The sequence below is a fragment of the Naegleria fowleri genome (genome assembly GCF_008403515.1).
Source record: "Naegleria fowleri strain ATCC 30894 chromosome Unknown tig16, whole genome shotgun sequence".
In the NCBI taxonomy this organism is placed as follows: Eukaryota; Heterolobosea; class Eutetramitea; order Acrasida; family Naegleriidae; genus Naegleria; species Naegleria fowleri.
Window position 1 is genome coordinate 233,485 of NW_025407948.1, and position 15,773 is coordinate 249,257.

The 15,773-nt window shown below is 36.5% G+C and overlaps 10 protein-coding genes across 10 annotated transcripts; 4 read left to right on the top strand and 6 right to left on the bottom strand.

The window, feature by feature from the left end:
- Positions 1 to 226: 226 nt before the first annotated feature.
- FDP41_012736 (uncharacterized protein) lies at positions 227 to 1,522 on the bottom strand (the record flags this gene model as incomplete). The annotated part of the gene is made up of 1 exon (XM_044703288.1): positions 227 to 1,522. One exon carries the CDS (start codon positions 1,520 to 1,522, stop codon positions 227 to 229), a length of 1,296 nt encoding a protein of 431 aa, XP_044565661.1.
- Positions 1,523 to 1,829: 307 nt separating this feature from the next.
- FDP41_012737 (uncharacterized protein) lies at positions 1,830 to 2,285 on the bottom strand (the record flags this gene model as incomplete). The annotated part of the gene is made up of 1 exon (XM_044703289.1): positions 1,830 to 2,285. One exon carries the CDS (start codon positions 2,283 to 2,285, stop codon positions 1,830 to 1,832), a length of 456 nt encoding a protein of 151 aa, XP_044565662.1.
- A 183-nt stretch (positions 2,286 to 2,468) lies between these two features.
- FDP41_012738 (uncharacterized protein) lies at positions 2,469 to 3,888 on the bottom strand (the record flags this gene model as incomplete). The annotated part of the gene is made up of 4 exons (XM_044703290.1): positions 2,469 to 2,955; positions 3,001 to 3,066; positions 3,328 to 3,625; positions 3,795 to 3,888. The coding sequence occupies 4 exons, from the start codon at positions 3,886 to 3,888 to the stop codon at positions 2,469 to 2,471; spliced, it is 945 nt and encodes a 314-aa protein (XP_044565663.1).
- A 416-nt stretch (positions 3,889 to 4,304) lies between these two features.
- Positions 4,305 to 5,120, top strand: FDP41_012739 (uncharacterized protein; the record flags this gene model as incomplete). Its single annotated transcript, XM_044703291.1, has 1 exon — positions 4,305 to 5,120. The coding sequence occupies one exon, from the start codon at positions 4,305 to 4,307 to the stop codon at positions 5,118 to 5,120; it is 816 nt and encodes a 271-aa protein (XP_044565664.1).
- Positions 5,121 to 6,335: 1,215 nt separating this feature from the next.
- FDP41_012740 (uncharacterized protein) lies at positions 6,336 to 7,682 on the top strand (the record flags this gene model as incomplete). The annotated part of the gene is made up of 1 exon (XM_044703293.1): positions 6,336 to 7,682. One exon carries the CDS (start codon positions 6,336 to 6,338, stop codon positions 7,680 to 7,682), a length of 1,347 nt encoding a protein of 448 aa, XP_044565665.1.
- A 58-nt stretch (positions 7,683 to 7,740) lies between these two features.
- Positions 7,741 to 9,942, bottom strand: FDP41_012741 (uncharacterized protein; the record flags this gene model as incomplete). Its single annotated transcript, XM_044703294.1, has 2 exons — positions 7,741 to 8,359; positions 8,426 to 9,942. The coding sequence occupies 2 exons, from the start codon at positions 9,940 to 9,942 to the stop codon at positions 7,741 to 7,743; spliced, it is 2,136 nt and encodes a 711-aa protein (XP_044565666.1).
- Positions 9,943 to 10,172: 230 nt separating this feature from the next.
- FDP41_012742 (uncharacterized protein) lies at positions 10,173 to 10,763 on the top strand (the record flags this gene model as incomplete). Its single annotated transcript, XM_044703295.1, has 1 exon — positions 10,173 to 10,763. The coding sequence occupies one exon, from the start codon at positions 10,173 to 10,175 to the stop codon at positions 10,761 to 10,763; it is 591 nt and encodes a 196-aa protein (XP_044565667.1).
- Positions 10,764 to 10,850: 87 nt separating this feature from the next.
- Positions 10,851 to 11,867, bottom strand: FDP41_012743 (uncharacterized protein; the record flags this gene model as incomplete). Its single annotated transcript, XM_044703296.1, has 1 exon — positions 10,851 to 11,867. The coding sequence occupies one exon, from the start codon at positions 11,865 to 11,867 to the stop codon at positions 10,851 to 10,853; it is 1,017 nt and encodes a 338-aa protein (XP_044565668.1).
- A 164-nt stretch (positions 11,868 to 12,031) lies between these two features.
- On the top strand, positions 12,032 to 13,771 carry FDP41_012744 (uncharacterized protein; the record flags this gene model as incomplete). Its single annotated transcript, XM_044703297.1, has 1 exon — positions 12,032 to 13,771. One exon carries the CDS (start codon positions 12,032 to 12,034, stop codon positions 13,769 to 13,771), a length of 1,740 nt encoding a protein of 579 aa, XP_044565669.1.
- A 73-nt stretch (positions 13,772 to 13,844) lies between these two features.
- FDP41_012745 (uncharacterized protein) lies at positions 13,845 to 15,242 on the bottom strand (the record flags this gene model as incomplete). The annotated part of the gene is made up of 1 exon (XM_044703298.1): positions 13,845 to 15,242. One exon carries the CDS (start codon positions 15,240 to 15,242, stop codon positions 13,845 to 13,847), a length of 1,398 nt encoding a protein of 465 aa, XP_044565670.1.
- Positions 15,243 to 15,773: the final 531 nt, after the last annotated feature.

Below are 15,773 nucleotides of genomic sequence, written 5' to 3' on the forward strand. Positions count from 1 at the left end.
GCACGAAGAGAAGGACCGAACATTCGCATGGGTCGTGAATGCAAGATTCACACAAGCGACAAGAATTTTGTGATAGATCACACGGTACGAAATTGTCCTTCAATAAACTAAGTGCCTTCTAGGACTTGCTAAGGTAAATTAACGCAATAAATTTATAATTTAGCATGACACAGCCTGAGAGGTAATTTGTCAAGTGCCAGGGACTGTAGTCTCCAGTGGAACAGTTTCACTCTTGCTCATATGCGACGTCATTCTCTTTCTTCTCAGAGCCAATGGCCCAGCCTATTCTTGGTTTCATTCCTTTCAACTGTTCATCATAATCATAGCCCAAGAATCCAGCCATGTAGTGCAAAGAATCGACTCCCTGCACTGGGGAATTCAACAGACGGACTTGAACTGTCGATAGACCGGATGGATACTGATCTGCCGTGGTTCCCCATCCATTCACTTTAACGTTGTCCAAAAAGTTGTTCGAATTATCGTCTTTCAACGCGGACAAATCTCGAGAAATTTCATTTTGTTGATTGTAAGGGAAAAAGTAGGAAATCCAACCTGTCACACGCCACGAGCCACTCTTCATACTACACAATGCAATTCGATTCCAGAAATTTCTCAATGATTCAGGAAGACTGGAGGACGATCCATTCAATTTGGCCGTCTCTATGAATTTATCCAAAATTGGAATCAATGCTTTGGACCAAAATTGGAATCCATATTGTTCCAATTGAAGTGTTCTCTCCTTAATACTCTCCCAATCATGAACAGTTCCCAACAAGGTAATACTCGGTAGACCACAACAAAATACATTCCAATAGGAAAAGTAATTTTTCATGGCACTCATGAACACAATTTGTGAAGCACTTTTCTCAATATGTGTTGAGGTGGAGAAATTACATTCCAACAAATGGGAAGAGGTGTTGTTATTATCACAACCTCCATTTCCTGTGCGAAGATGGGATTGCACTTGAGAAGTAATTTCTTGGAAGACACGAGACCAATCGACATGTTTCAATGCAAGAGTATGTTCTGATGAAGAATCTTGTTGTTGAGAAGGATGAATAAATTTATCATCCATCGAGACTACAATTTTGATTTTTGAACTCGACCATGATGAGCCTTGTTCTTCTTTCAATTCAGACTCTGATTCATCGGAAATGAATTGTGATCTTAACTGATCGGAATGAATCTCCACATGTTTGGCAAAACCCTGAGCGATCAAGAGCCAAATATCATCCGGAGAGAGAATCAATGGATAGTGTTTGCTGTACGCTTCCGAACAACACATGATCAATGGATGAGGAGTGAATTTCGTGCCGTTGAGAAGAGGTCCATTACTCTCACAAGCATAGACGTGATACTTTCGGGTCATGAAATTGTAATAATCATTTGCGGGATCATTGAAATAGTTGGAGAGAGGAGGGTTGGAGAGAGGGGTGTGAGTAAAGGAATCCGTTGATCCTAAAGTGAGGTTGGGAACAATGGTGTGTGCAGTGCTAGTCGTGCTGGAAGTGGTGGACAACATTTTTTCATTGGAAATAAAAATTTCTTTGGAAACAAAGAACTCGTTCATGACGTCATGATGATGGGCGTTCATTTCAAGATTTACCGAAATCCTTCCATCGATCGATCTCAACTGTTAACAGTGAACACCACAACCGAATGAATCGATCTCAACAGTGGTCCTTCCAAAGATTACAAAAGTATTGGAATAAAATTTATTGATCGAGATTTCATGTTCACACAAACGTTTCAGCATTAGAACCACCATCATGAACCGCTGTTCACACATTCCTGTCTTGAGTGATCACTCATAATGGTCATAATAATTCTCAATGGTAAGGAACTGCATAAGGACTCGAGTAATAATAATTGTTTCCATAATAAGGATAATAAGGCATACCCCCTCCTCCGTAATAACCTCCCCCATAAGTGGGATATCCATACGTATTATAATAAGCTCCCATAGGTGCATAGGGACTTCCTCCATACACTCGTTGTGAGGTTCCATACGGACCATACGCATTCGAATAAGCCCTGAAAGGGACAAACATTAATGCTTGAATTTTATCCTTATAGAGTAATGTATCAGAGTTGTATCGATCGAGAGTGGCTCCTGCTGCCATTTGACCAGCTTGCACTCCACCACCAGCTGCACCTGCAGTTGCTGCTACCGTTGCTGCTGCTTGAGCATGAACGAATACATGGGTGGCGAGAAACGAAGAGAATAAAAGTGTAGTGACAACGGTGGTTGAGAGCACGATTTGGAGAAGAAGGGATGGACGCATTGTTTTTTAAAGTGTTGGGTGATTGTGTTGCTGAGAAGAAGCATTCTCTCCAATTTTGGGAATCATCCAGAAAATGAATAAAGAAATGGGAAAAGCAAGGTGAGTGACATGAATTTGACAATTATGCAAATTTGGAACATTTCATTTGTTGTTCGTTGTTTCACGCAATGCATCGTCGCTCAATTACTTGATCGTTTCTGGATTCCAACAAATTCGAACTTCGTTTTCCACGAGATGATCCAATCGTTTTAAACGACTTTCATCCTCAATGATGTTAGAGGCCCAATCAGTCACAGCTTTAAAATTCTCTTCCGAGTGATTTCGTTTGACGCTCCGTGGAAGTATGACATGTCCTCTCTGTAGGATCCATTGGAGACATTCTCTCGATGTCACTTGTCCATATTTTCCTTGCATTAGCACCCCATGAGCAAGCGGAGAATAAGCCTGAATAACAATAGAATGTTGCTTGCATAATTCTTCGAGTTGGGCATGGGTTTTGTACAAGAGAGGATGGTATTCAATTTGATTGACGTGGGGAATAATTCCATCTTCTCTTGATTTGATATCTTCCAAAAGTTCAAGCATGTGTTGACATGTAAAATTACTCACTCCAATTGATCGTGTTTTACCTTCACGATAAAGCTGTTCTAAAACACGCCAAGTGGCAATTCTGTAATTCATTGTCAATAATAATTTTCGAAAGTTCAATAATTACCTGTTGAGTCTGTTTTGATCGCTTGTGACAATAATTTTACTCGTTCCAGGCCAATGAATTAAATAACTGCAACAGGTGATATCACCCCATTCAATAAATCAATATGATTCGGTAATTATTGAATAGTTAATAATAAATATGAAAATTAAAAAATAATATTAATAAATAAATTAGTAATAAATAATAATAGTTAATAAATTGTGGTTAAAAAAATAATATTAATAAATAATATTAATTAATAATATCAATAAATAATTCATGAAAAGAAATCATTGAATTTTAAATGAGTATTTTCAGTTTCATAAAACCACACCAACCCTGACCTACCAATCTAAATAGCTTAACTGCAAATCTTCCAGAGATTCCATAAATGTCTCTCGAATGATCTCTTCACTGTGCACTTTCGTTGGAGGTAATTTTGATGTAATAAATAAATCCTCGCGAGTTAACGTGGGAATACGATCTTTACCCTCATGCGACTTTTCAAAAATAAAATCCTTTAACACTTTTCCAATTAATTTCTCATTACGGTAAATTCGAGCAGTATCAATATGTCTGTAACCAATTTCAATCGCATCTAGAATACATTCCTCGCATTGTGGAGATTGGTTTACTTCCCATGTTCCTAATCATAAAAATATGAGAATATATTTTCAAAGATGAAGGAATATCATATGGTATTCGATGATGATTCAGAAAAATCAAGAATTCATCATCGGATCATTACAATATCATATTGAGAAATAATATTCCATAACATTGAGCCTCTCTTAAATAATTGGCGTTATACCTACCCAATCCAATGATTGGCATCTTTACTCCATTATGTAATTCAACATTTGGAACCAACGATGAGGATGACGCAGCTGTGGGTGTTTGGTTGGACATTTTTTTTGCTGAAATTCCAATTCCCCATCGCCCTTTTCGATAGCAATGCGACAAACACTTGCAGAAATTGCCAATCGTTGGAATTTTTTTGTCCAATATGTAACTCAAAAACAAGGCATTTTTGCTTGAAACTGCAGGTTGGCATTTTATGTGTCCGAAATTGCTGTGCAGATTGGCGAGTCTTTTGAGTCTTCATTTAGCTGAGTTGGAATAAGGTGTATATGAAGGTCAATATATCCAGAGGGGCTTGATTTCATCGACATGAAAAAGCTTCATTCTTTGAAGATGTGGCCAATTCTTCGAGGTTTGTAAATTTTGTAGATCAATTCTGTTTGCCAACAACATTTGAAAGAACCCCAACAAGCCTTGAAAAACCTCAAAAAAAAAAAACTCTCCAGAATCTTCGCGAACAGAGGATGAAATTAGAAGAGCTAACAAACAAGAAGGATACCACATTGCTCCAAATCATGGTCAAGAAAATAATTCCTACTGGCCATTCATCAAATGAGTTTAGGCTATTATGCTTTGTTCTTTCCTCCTTGATAACCATACCACCAAAGCTCTCCCTTCATGAGGCAGTCCAAAATCGGGATTATTTAAGAAAGAAGTTCCCTGAATTCATGAAACTACTTACTGATTTGTGCACAACAGAAAGGACAGAACAAGTACTGGCTCGACTTTTATGTTATTGTGTTCTTACATTCCGAAATGTTGAGGGTGAGGCTTCGTTATGGGAACAAAAGGAAAAATTAATTGCTCTCTGTCGAAAGAGCATCGAGACAATGAAAGGAAGCACTCCGTTGTTCTTTTTCTTACTTCCTGAAACAGAAAGAACCAAGGTTGTCGAAGAGGTCTACTATGAAATGTTCTCTGGAACAGTTGAAGAAGTAGCCAATGTTGATACTCAGACTCCCAAACAAGGAAAATCTAGAAAGAAAAATACCAAGAAAAAGAAAACTGAAAAGAAATTGAACAGCTCTTCAAACAAGCCAGAGAAAGAGGTGTCTGTTAAGGAAAAGGAGCTTGTTAAGGATGAAATGGATGATAAAGATAGCAGCTCGCAAAAGAATAACGAATTGACAAAACCTAACAAGGAGAAACAAACAGGGTGTTGTGAAAAGATCGTCAATAGTTGTCAAGAAATCCCAAAAAAGGAAAGTAAGGACAAGAAAAGAGAAGAAAAGAAGAAGTTGCATCAAGTTCGTCCAATCAAAGTTATTTCGATGACTTAATCACGCAGACCATAAGCACCACTGGTGAACCTTCTATAGACAGTAGTAGCAAAACTGTAGTCAAGGATTGTCTTTCAGATTCCGATTCAGTTGAAAAAATGGCTTTCCATCAGCAAATACAAGTATTGTTGGATGAAGAAAGGAGCATGAGAGAGCGCTTCCAAAGATACATGGAGGAAAAAGAGAAGAGTATTGAGAATCTTATGGAAAATATGAAGTGGCAACAAAAACAAACGGAAGAGAAAATGTCTCAATACCTACGTGTGTTGAGGGAGGAAAATATGAAGTGGCAACAACAAACGGAACACAACTTGTTTCAAAACGTCCATGCGTTGATGAAGAAACAATCGGAAGAGCAATTGGACCACATCCGTGTGTTGAGAGAGGAAAATATGAAGTGGCAACAACAAACGGAACACAACTTGTTTCAAAACATCCGTGTGTTGATTGAGGAAGAACATAAAAGGACAGACCAACGAATGAACAAATTGGAGGAAAAGTTTGAACTCCTCCTCGACCAGCAGAAATTTTTACAGGAGTTCCTTATGCAAATGGTAAAGAAAGATTAGACTTGTGAAATGCTTTAAAGAAAAACGCAGCATGAGAATAAAACCCAAGATGTGCGCTGGTAAAATTGTTAATGTACAAAAGGGAATTTTGAGTGAGGACATGTCACACAAGTTACACTCAACTCCATCGTTCCACAATAATTATGAGGTTGAAAGTTGGGCATCATCGACCATCCACATACATGCTGGTGTTCCAAAGGATCATTTCAATGTTTGGAGAAGAGAATTCTCAAGATTACGCTCCACATGTTCCCTTGTTCCTTCCTTTGAGATGAATAAAGAAGAAAGAAATGGGAAAAGAAAAAGCATAGAGATGGGTGAGAGAATGTTGGTTTCATGTCCAGATTTGTATCTTCCACTTCCTCCTAAAAGCACAAGACTTTCTCATCATCAATTACGTTCGTTTCACAATTCAAAAGAAAAGCTTGAGTGGTAAAATAAAACTCGATGGCTTTTCAACGCAGGTCTTTGCGAAATTAAAATGTACCATGACCAACAAACTCTCAGGATTATGCTAGAGTTAAACCATTGTGTGTCACTCTTAATTGAAGCCCTCAATTCAATCTTTCGAGAGCTTTGTAAAAATTGTTCATAATATTAAAATGAAATGAATATTGAGTGAATATTTTTTTATATTGATAAAAAAATGAAGGATCATCAAGTGTCTGTTGTGGCTGATTTTTTAAAGAAGAAACAAAAGGAAAGAAACAACAAGCATCAATCGGTGATGGAAGAAGAACCACACCACGACAGGCGATCCTTCTCCTCTTACGATGGTGATGATGCTGCATTTGATATTGGATTAATTTTTTCAATACCTTTCTCTCAGAAGAGTTCCGAAGAAGAGGAAGATTCTAATCAGTCTTCCTCATCATCAATAATATTGGTTCATCATGTATCGCTAATTTCCACGTTGGAGGAAAAAGCCAAGAATGGAGGTTTTTCAAATCTTTCATCGGAATGGTTTCATCAACAAATTCAAATCGTGCAACAATCTCTGCTTTCGAGTGTGAATATTTCTGGAATGTATTTACGAGATTATTCCTATTCTGTAAAGGACAGACTTAATGATGTGATTGCTCTCTATATGAGATCTATTGAGTCACTACAACCCATTGATGCCACAAATCCTGTTTATTTTATTAATTTATTGAAAGAGGGACAAGACGTTTATCTTTTCGAGAAGGGAAAATTCAGGCAAGACATGAATGTTATTTTGAGAGAAACCTCAGAAGCAAGAAAACTCTCAGAATATTCATGTGTGTTACCTTATTACAAAAAGTTGAGAGCTTCAAAAAACATTGATGCATTATTAGATGAAATTGAAAATCAATTAGAAAATTCTCTTGAAAATGATTATATTTGGAAAATTAACAAAACAACCAAGAGAATTGAATGCTTCCTCAAAACGAGAATGGAGCCAAAATTACCAGAGATCAACCAAGAGGGTGATATGATTGAAATTGTCTTGTGTGGTACAATTAGTGGAATGGTGCTCACTTTAGATGACTTTTCATATAGTCATGAAGATCTTATCAAAGAAATCAAAAAAGATATAGTTCAAGGAATAACAACAAGAATTGCCTTTGATGATCAACTTTCCAAAGGAATTTCAAATAATTCTGTTATCAACAGAAATCTTTTAAAACGGTTTTATATCCATGACTCCGCCACAAATATTATTTATTGTGATTATAGTGAAGATGTTGACTCGATAGGCATCATTGAGGTTATTCCATCACTTATAGACCAGGTACACGCATATGTCGTGGATGTGGAGGGTAATACATTCTCAAAAAAGAAGCTATATGACGAATCTTCCAAAGGAAAGGTCACTGAAGCTAAGGAATCAAAGGAAGGAAAGACTACTTCAGAGACTTCTTCATCTACGAGTAGCAGCAGTGAAGGAATGTTTGCATGGTTTTTTGCTTTCATTGCATTCCTATTGAGCTTATTAGGAATCAAGAAGCAAGTACAATCATCCTCAAATTAATTTAAATCATTCCAAATACAGCACCATATGGTTGTGAAATTGATGTAGTTCTTTGTTTTCACTCCTCAGCCCTCAATGCTCGATCTATTATTTCGCATGCTTTTATGTAGGTTCTATCTTCATACGAACTCCATAACTCGTCTTTCAGAATAGAAAAATCTGCTTGTGACAGGTAGCCATTATTTTCATGCTCTACTCTAGGGGTGAAACCGATGGTAAACAAAACCAATAACATATTTTGATCTTTTTTCTTTTCTGAAGATTTGGTGGAGGGATTTTTGATTCTCTTTTTCAAATGATTCACTAACGAGGTGCACATGTCCATAAATTCTAAAGCAGGCAGGGTGAATTCTCTGAATTCGTGAATCAACTTCTTTAAATGATTGCTTGGATATGATTTACAACAATGCAAGATGCATTTCACAAGAAGTCGCCATGGAGAGTCCAATTCGAAATCTCGTTCCACACATTTCCATTCTGATTTCATAATGACCAACATTTGACTCGTGTTCAGTGACACTTTGATGGCAGGTTTTGAATTTTCCAAGCAAAATTGATTAAATACTTTCTCAGCTATGGTTGAAAGAGGATCCTGCTCAATAATTTCCAATGCGAGTGCTACAATCACGTGCTTCTCTTCTTCCTTAAATAAGCACATGAGAGCCTTCATATATTTGCTAATTTAGAAATCAATTAACGAACGTGTTAGTGAGAGAACTGATTTGTAAAGTGTCAACACTTACATTTTGGCATAAATATCATCTGGTGCATGTTCATAAAACCTTGCATAATATTCTCTCACGAGAGAAATTTTTGATTGTCTCAGTGCACACTCGCAAAGAAAGTCCAAAAAATCATGATTATGAATAAACCCAGGAAGGCGAAACAATAACTTTTCAAAAGTTTCCAATTCAATTCCCTTATACGATTCTGAGTGTCGTGTCGTCAAAATATCGTGATATCCTTGACAAAAGGATGAAATGACCCAACTCAGGGTCAGTTTGTTCAACAAGGCAAAACTCTTTTCTTCCTTAACAAATCGAAATAGAAAGAAGGCCACTTGCAACGAAGATGTTAAGTGAGCTTGATCCGAGAATATTTTCGTATTAGTAAATGCTCTTGCTCCTGATTTGCTCGTCAATGTTTTCTCCAACAGCGAGGTATGACCTCTCATAAAGGCATTGGCCATTCCCACTTTGGTGTGAGTGATAAGTAATTCTTCTCTCTCCATCCACATGGCTGGAAAGTATCCTGAAATCTTTTTGCTAAAGTATTGTCCATGAGTTGCAAAAAGCAACAATATAGAATTACAAATGGTCTCTGCTTTGCTATATTCTTTTTCTGCAAATAAATGTTTAAGGTAAAGATAGAGCCGCTCAATATAGGCGCTCACTCGTATGGCTTTTGAACTGTTTTCAGTGTGTCTGATTTTTGGAACTGTCCAATGAGGTTCCATCATTCTTTTCAGTCGTCTTCGATTAAAAACTAGAGTATGTATAAGGTCGTGAGGAGGATGACAGTGATGCTCACAGTCATTCTCTGAATGTTGATGGTGTTGTTGCTGATGTTGCTTCTGTCGTTTCTTACTCGTCGATGGAGTGGTAGTGGAATGGACAACACTCTCTTCGTGAAAATGTTTCAACAAGTGATCAAACATCAATAAAGATTGACCTTTCTTGTATTCCTCAAAACATTGTAGACATAGAGAAACCATTCGTTTTGGATACAAAAACATTGGTATAATTTCAAACACTTCACAATTCCAATCAATCCAAGGCAATTGATTCTGTTTTCCAGAAAAGCTTCCCCTCAAGTAAAAATTCTGTAATAATTGAGAATAGATGAAAATTTGTAATTTCTGGTCGCAAGGAACAAAATAGCTAATCGGAGAGGTGCTGTGTTTGAAAATTCGTTCATCTCTAAAATAGAATCTAAGAAAACATGATTTTTCAACTCCCGAACGTTTTACTCGGACACATTTTCGTTCAAGGTCGTCCAATTCTCCATGAGAAAATTCAGGAGGAATTGTTAAAGATGATGATGATGGATATGTGGGTGATGAAGATGAGAATTCCTTCTTGATATCATTTCCGAGGTTTAATATTGAATTGGATTTTACAAAAATTACATCATCACCATGTTCTTCATTAACACGTAAAAGACTTTCATTCATGAAATCTTGATGTTCATCCGATATGTGTTTGGATGCTGAATTCTGTTGAGAGTCCTTTTCCGAGCTCACCCGATTGACTTGAAACATTTTTTGCACACTTGAAAAGATTCCATCAAGTGTTTGAATTGCTCCTCAAGAATTTTGAAAATCTTTCTCTTCATCTTTCGGACAACAAGAGTTGATCAACAACACGTCATTAGTGAATAATAATTAATTAAATATATTTAAATTTATTAACAAAGAAGACTTGGCGAGCGGTTAACCGTCAAAAAGTGTTTTAGTTTACAATTCCAGAAATAATTGAAATTACAAAAAAAATGATTCACAACACTGGAGATGAAGATTTCATCATGAGTGATGGATGCCTCGATCGAATGACATTTAACGAAAATAGATATTCATCAACCATGAGTGATGATGTCATTCAAAATATATGTACTGACTCTTTTTCGAGTTCTCCCATCAAACGCAAGAGAGATCATCACCATGATGCTGATTATTTAATTCCGAATCATGATGAAAATTCCAGAAAAACCAAACATCAAGTGTGTCCAAATTATCCATCATCTCCAATATCGAGAGAAGAGTCGCAACAAAAGAGACAAATTGTTGAACTGATACTTTCTAAAAAAAGGTTTGATAGTAAGAGGAAACTGCCTCCTCAACACGAATTGTATCATACCTTGTTTCGAGATGTTCATTTGATTGGAGAGTTGGAAGTACAGAATCGAATGATTTGTAAATTGGACTTGTTACTTTTAAAATTAGATGAGAAAAATATTGGAACAATTATGGATGGACAACAATTAATGACGATCAAACAACTTGTGGATCATATTGCAACAATTACCTCAAATGTTTCATTGAAAGAAATTGCAGAAAAAGTTCTCGTCAAGCTTTCGAAATAGTTGTTTAAACCCGTGAGACAATACTTCGAAAAGAATCGTTCTTGCCGATGAATGAGTTTACCAATTCCAAATTTCAGAAATTTACTACTACGTGTCAGTGACTTGGACAATAGGAGAGGTTTGTGGAACTGATGAATTGCTACTCATGATATCAGTATCAAGTACAATTTGACCTAACTTTCCACTTCTGAACCAAAACAAGAGATGTGAAAGAGCCTTATTCCAATCAGGGTGTCCACCTGAAGAATACATTTTCCATTTTTCACACACTGCCAACAACAATTCCTCGACACTCTTTGTAGGGCCTGTCATGCCAAATATTTCCACATATTCGAAACAACCATTCCTATTCATCTGGTACAGTAAATAGTCTATCAATGGCATGAGATCTATGGCAGTACCTCCCGCATTGTTGTCACCACCAAACAAGTGATCTGGAATTGCATTTATCAGAGCTAGCTTGAAGCCTTGCTCGTTACTTTCGATATCCGGTTGAAATATTCCAGGAGTATCCAATAATAAGCAATTCTCTTTGGTTTTCATGGGGAAAAATCCCATTCCTCGAGTTACTCCTGGCAATGCCCCTTCCTTTGCCTTTTTTTTCTCAATTAGCTTGTTAATGATACTTGACTTGCCAACATTTGGAATTCCTGCAATTAAAAAAGTAAAAGGTATTGTTTTAAATTTCTTGGGAGCAATTTCTACATTCTTGTTATGCAAACATAAATCTACAATCTTTTTGACATTAATTCCTTGTTTTGCACTCGTGAACAATGTTCCTAACACTTGTGGACCTTCAATGACAGAACTATTTTCTTCAAAATAATTTTGAATTATCTCTTGTTCTCTTTTTGGAATTAAATCGCACTTGTTAAACAAAATTAACCTCTTTTTATGAGCAAATATTTCATTAATGGTCTTATTGTAGGATGATATCGGAACTCGTGCATCTCTCACTTCAATCACAAAATCAATAAATTTCAATTTCTCTTTAATTTGTTTTGTAGCCTTTGCCATATGTCCCGGAAACCAATTAATAATTTTTCGATCGGGAAAACGAGTAAATGAAAGCTCGGCTTTAAACATTGGAAATCGTGAAGACATTTTTTGCAATAATGAAATTTTTTATTTGCAAATCTCAAAAAATATTTAAAATCCGTTGTTGCTCCGATGTGAGCTTCTTTTCCCAAAAGGAATCCTTTTTATAATCGGTTGAAGAGATTGTTTGCTTTGTCAAGGATTAATCAATTCAATCTAGATTTTAGAAAATGAGGGGGAAAAGAGAAGGATCGGATCGTAAGAGTTTTTGCGATTTATTCTTTGTGGAGAGATTGAATGATTTGGAAGTGAAAGTGTTCGGATTAGCATCTAATATGGAAAAATCTGATAGCAGTAACGAGCTGGATTTTCGAATGGAACAAAATATTGAACATACATTGATGGATATGATCTATTTTTCAAATGATGTGATCCATAATTCATCACAAATGATGCTTAATTATAATTTAAAATTGGAATTTACGAGAATGGATAGAAACAAATTGATCAAGAGATTAATTATGTGCTTGAAATTTTTCGTTTCCTTCAAAAAGTTTCAATTAAGACGGTTGGAAATTATCACTTGCCTTGTTCAATGCATTTGCAATTTATTTGATATTTATAACAAGCTCTCTATGGCGAATAATGTACCCCTCGTGCAAGACAAGGTTGAAATGAATTCTGAAATACCTGTTCTAGTTGAAATTTTGCAATTGCTACGATATTTACTGACTCGAAATTTAATTTACAGACAAGATGTCACGAAATGTTTTTTGACCTGTATTACTTTTTGTGTGCAATCCATGGAAGACTACAAGAATTTATGTGATGCTGAATACCAATCAAAAGCAAACTCAATATTAACGCTGGTTGGAATAATATTGATAGAAGATACGATTGCTAAAACACTTATTGCGCAAGAACATATGCCAAGAGATCTGGTAATCCAATCCGCGGATTGTCTGTCCAATTGCATTCAATTTGGACCTTCACTATTTGGAACATTATTTAACAACAAGTTTTTTGATAGACTTCATTACATTCTTCAGCTACTGTTCTCCCAAGAGCAAGCTATTTATGTGAAAAATTTGGTTGGAGAATGTTGGAACGAGTCGTTCATGAAATTTCTCTCCAAATTGCACGAAATTCTCTCCATATGCATTATCAATTTTGATCAATCTGTTTCCGTCATGGCCGAATTTACACTCATCCTGATAAATAATTATTGGGATACTACAACCGTACACTTGGAGAGTATTGCGCCCTTTCTATTTATTTACGAGCTTTCAAAAAAGAAATCCCCATTGTATGCTCAATATTTCAAGCCATGCTTCGTTGCTTCTATAGTGACGTCTTTACAGTTTTGGATGAAGCACCATTACCAAGATATATTGACACCTTTCTTAGTGAATTTGATCCAAAAATGGATGGAAATATATTGTGACCATTTCATATCAACACAATACATACACAGCATTGTGAATGATATTTTGCAAAGCTCCCTCATTCAAACGATATTCTCTCTTCTTGGAAAGAAAGATCTTTCACAAGAGCTACACACATCCATCACGTCATTCCTCTCGTTCATGATATCTTCCCTTAACAGCAATGACATTTACAATATTCATATGCTTTCGGACTATCTTTCATCCAAAGTAATTTTACCGTTCCTCTCTTTTAATGACTCGGAAAATGATAAGGAAAATGTCCCGCTGATGATAACACGGTTGCTTCAAGAGCGAAGATTAATACCTCTACTTGTGGAAAATCAATTCCAAAAGCATGTAGAACTTCTATTGGGAGAAGAAGCAGAGCATCTTATTGGTCAAGAATTGAAGGAACTACTTTGTAAGACAGAGAAAGAGCTAAGCCACATGAAAACCATGCTCAAAATGCTCCCTCACGAAGAGAAGCAGCTTCTCCAGATAACTGAGGGAGTTCAGTTCAAAAAATCTCTGGAAGAAAAGTAAACACAACCATTACTCACTCTGTAATTAGAATTGGACCAACTTTTTCTGTGAGTATTCAATTTTTATGTTTTTTTTACTTGTCGTCGTCAAAGTAGCCATAACATCTATCAACTTCTAAGGGCCCTGAGCCTGATAAATGTGGAATCAATTCTTTCATATAGCTTGGTAAATGATCTAAATCATCGTTGTCACTATTTTCATTTTCGTCGTCATCGTTATCTGAGTTGTTGTCATCATTATTCATGGAGGGTGAGTAATAAAATTGGCTTTGTTCTGGACTTCCAACGCATTCCTTTGCTTTTGATATTGAGAGTCGTTGAAGACACCTATTATACAAGTCACAATATCCAATATCTTTTCTTTTGTCAATCTCTTCATCTCCCAATACTGATTCATAACCAAATTTATCTGAGGCGTATATTGGATAGCAAAACAGCCAACCGCAATATCTTTCATCGAGATCGTCTGGTTTTTCGCTAGTCTTCTTTTTTACAAATTTTGTTGGAATTCCTTGCCAATCATATTCAGTTTCAAGGAAAACCTCTTTAACTTTTGGATGAACAGCGCCATACATGAGAGAGGAAGATTTTTCATAGATATGGACCTCATCAAACGTTTTCAAGACTTCCACCTCTCTATCCTCATTGAATATTAAGGACATTACTGAACGTTGTATCTTACCAACAAATTGAACGGGAAGTCTACTGTTAGCTCCTCTGTTTGCATTCAATTTGAGGAAAGAGCTGTAACGCTTAATGACCTCAGAAATGTGATCCTCCTCCTCCACTCCAAACCAAAAAGGTAAATTGTGGTCATTTTCATCCTCTTCTTCCTCATCATCTTCCTCCTCTTCTGAAAATTCTGAATCGTTTTCGTCAAAGGAGCTTGTGCTCTCAGATTCTTCTTCCTCTTCTCCTTCAAAATATATGTATGATGTTGTATCCTTATGGATGTTTAAAGAAAATGCATCTTCTTCATGGTGAGCAGAATTTACCCGATTTGGATTAATGGAGGAGTTAACAGTTAGAGTGTTGGAAGAAGAGGAAACGATTGTTGGAAAACATCCACAATTTGCATTCTTTCCGATAGCATGACCGCTACTGGTCATAGATGATTGACCCGTAGCAGTTTCCGTACCACCAGACGCAACCGTTGGAGGCTTTCCCGATTCATCAGGTTGAACCATAGGGAAAGCTCTCTTCACTACAATTGTTGTTGCTGTTGTTGGAGAGTATAAAGACTGAAATTCGAGTGGGGATGTACAAGCGGGAGACCGAGGACTCGTAGCATTCGGCCCATGAGCACAATGATTTCTGTTAAGCAACTGCTGTGCTGGTCGTGCTTGTCCTTGTTGTTTGGTCATGACTTGCCTCATGCTGGTACTATTACAAGAAGAAGGCAATGTATATGCCGTTTTGGAAGAGTGTGGTGTTCGGGGTGGTAATGATTGTTGTGATGATGCTTGAGTCATGTTGTTGTTGTTGTTCTTGCTATCAGAATTTACTCCCATGCTAGAGTCTTCTTTCATATTTACAATCCGATGATGGCGATGATAATACTAAAGATTCAGTTAGTTATTTTGTCAGAATGTTGATGATAATAAAATTGGTTTTCGTTAATTGGTGGTTGGTGAAAACAATGAATTCTATAATGGTTCTTGAAAAAGCAGTGATATCGGTTGATAGCCAAAGTAGAAGGCATGAGAGTCAAAGTCCGAGAAATGAAGAAGCGCGAATAATTCGTTGATGCTTTCAAAGTGTGTTGAAAATTGCGAAAACACTCAAATTCAACACTGTGGTTGTCGATGTTGTTGTGATTTGTTGTTTTTGATGGTAACACTACAACGATGATGATGATGGTTACAATTCTGAAAAGCCCTTCAATCTGTAACACCAGAAAATGAATGCGAATGGACAATCAAGATGCGACTTCGGACACACTCTCTCAAGCAACTCAACAGCAACCGGGAGATGTGTGAAATTTTTTGTGTTTGTCTAAAAAA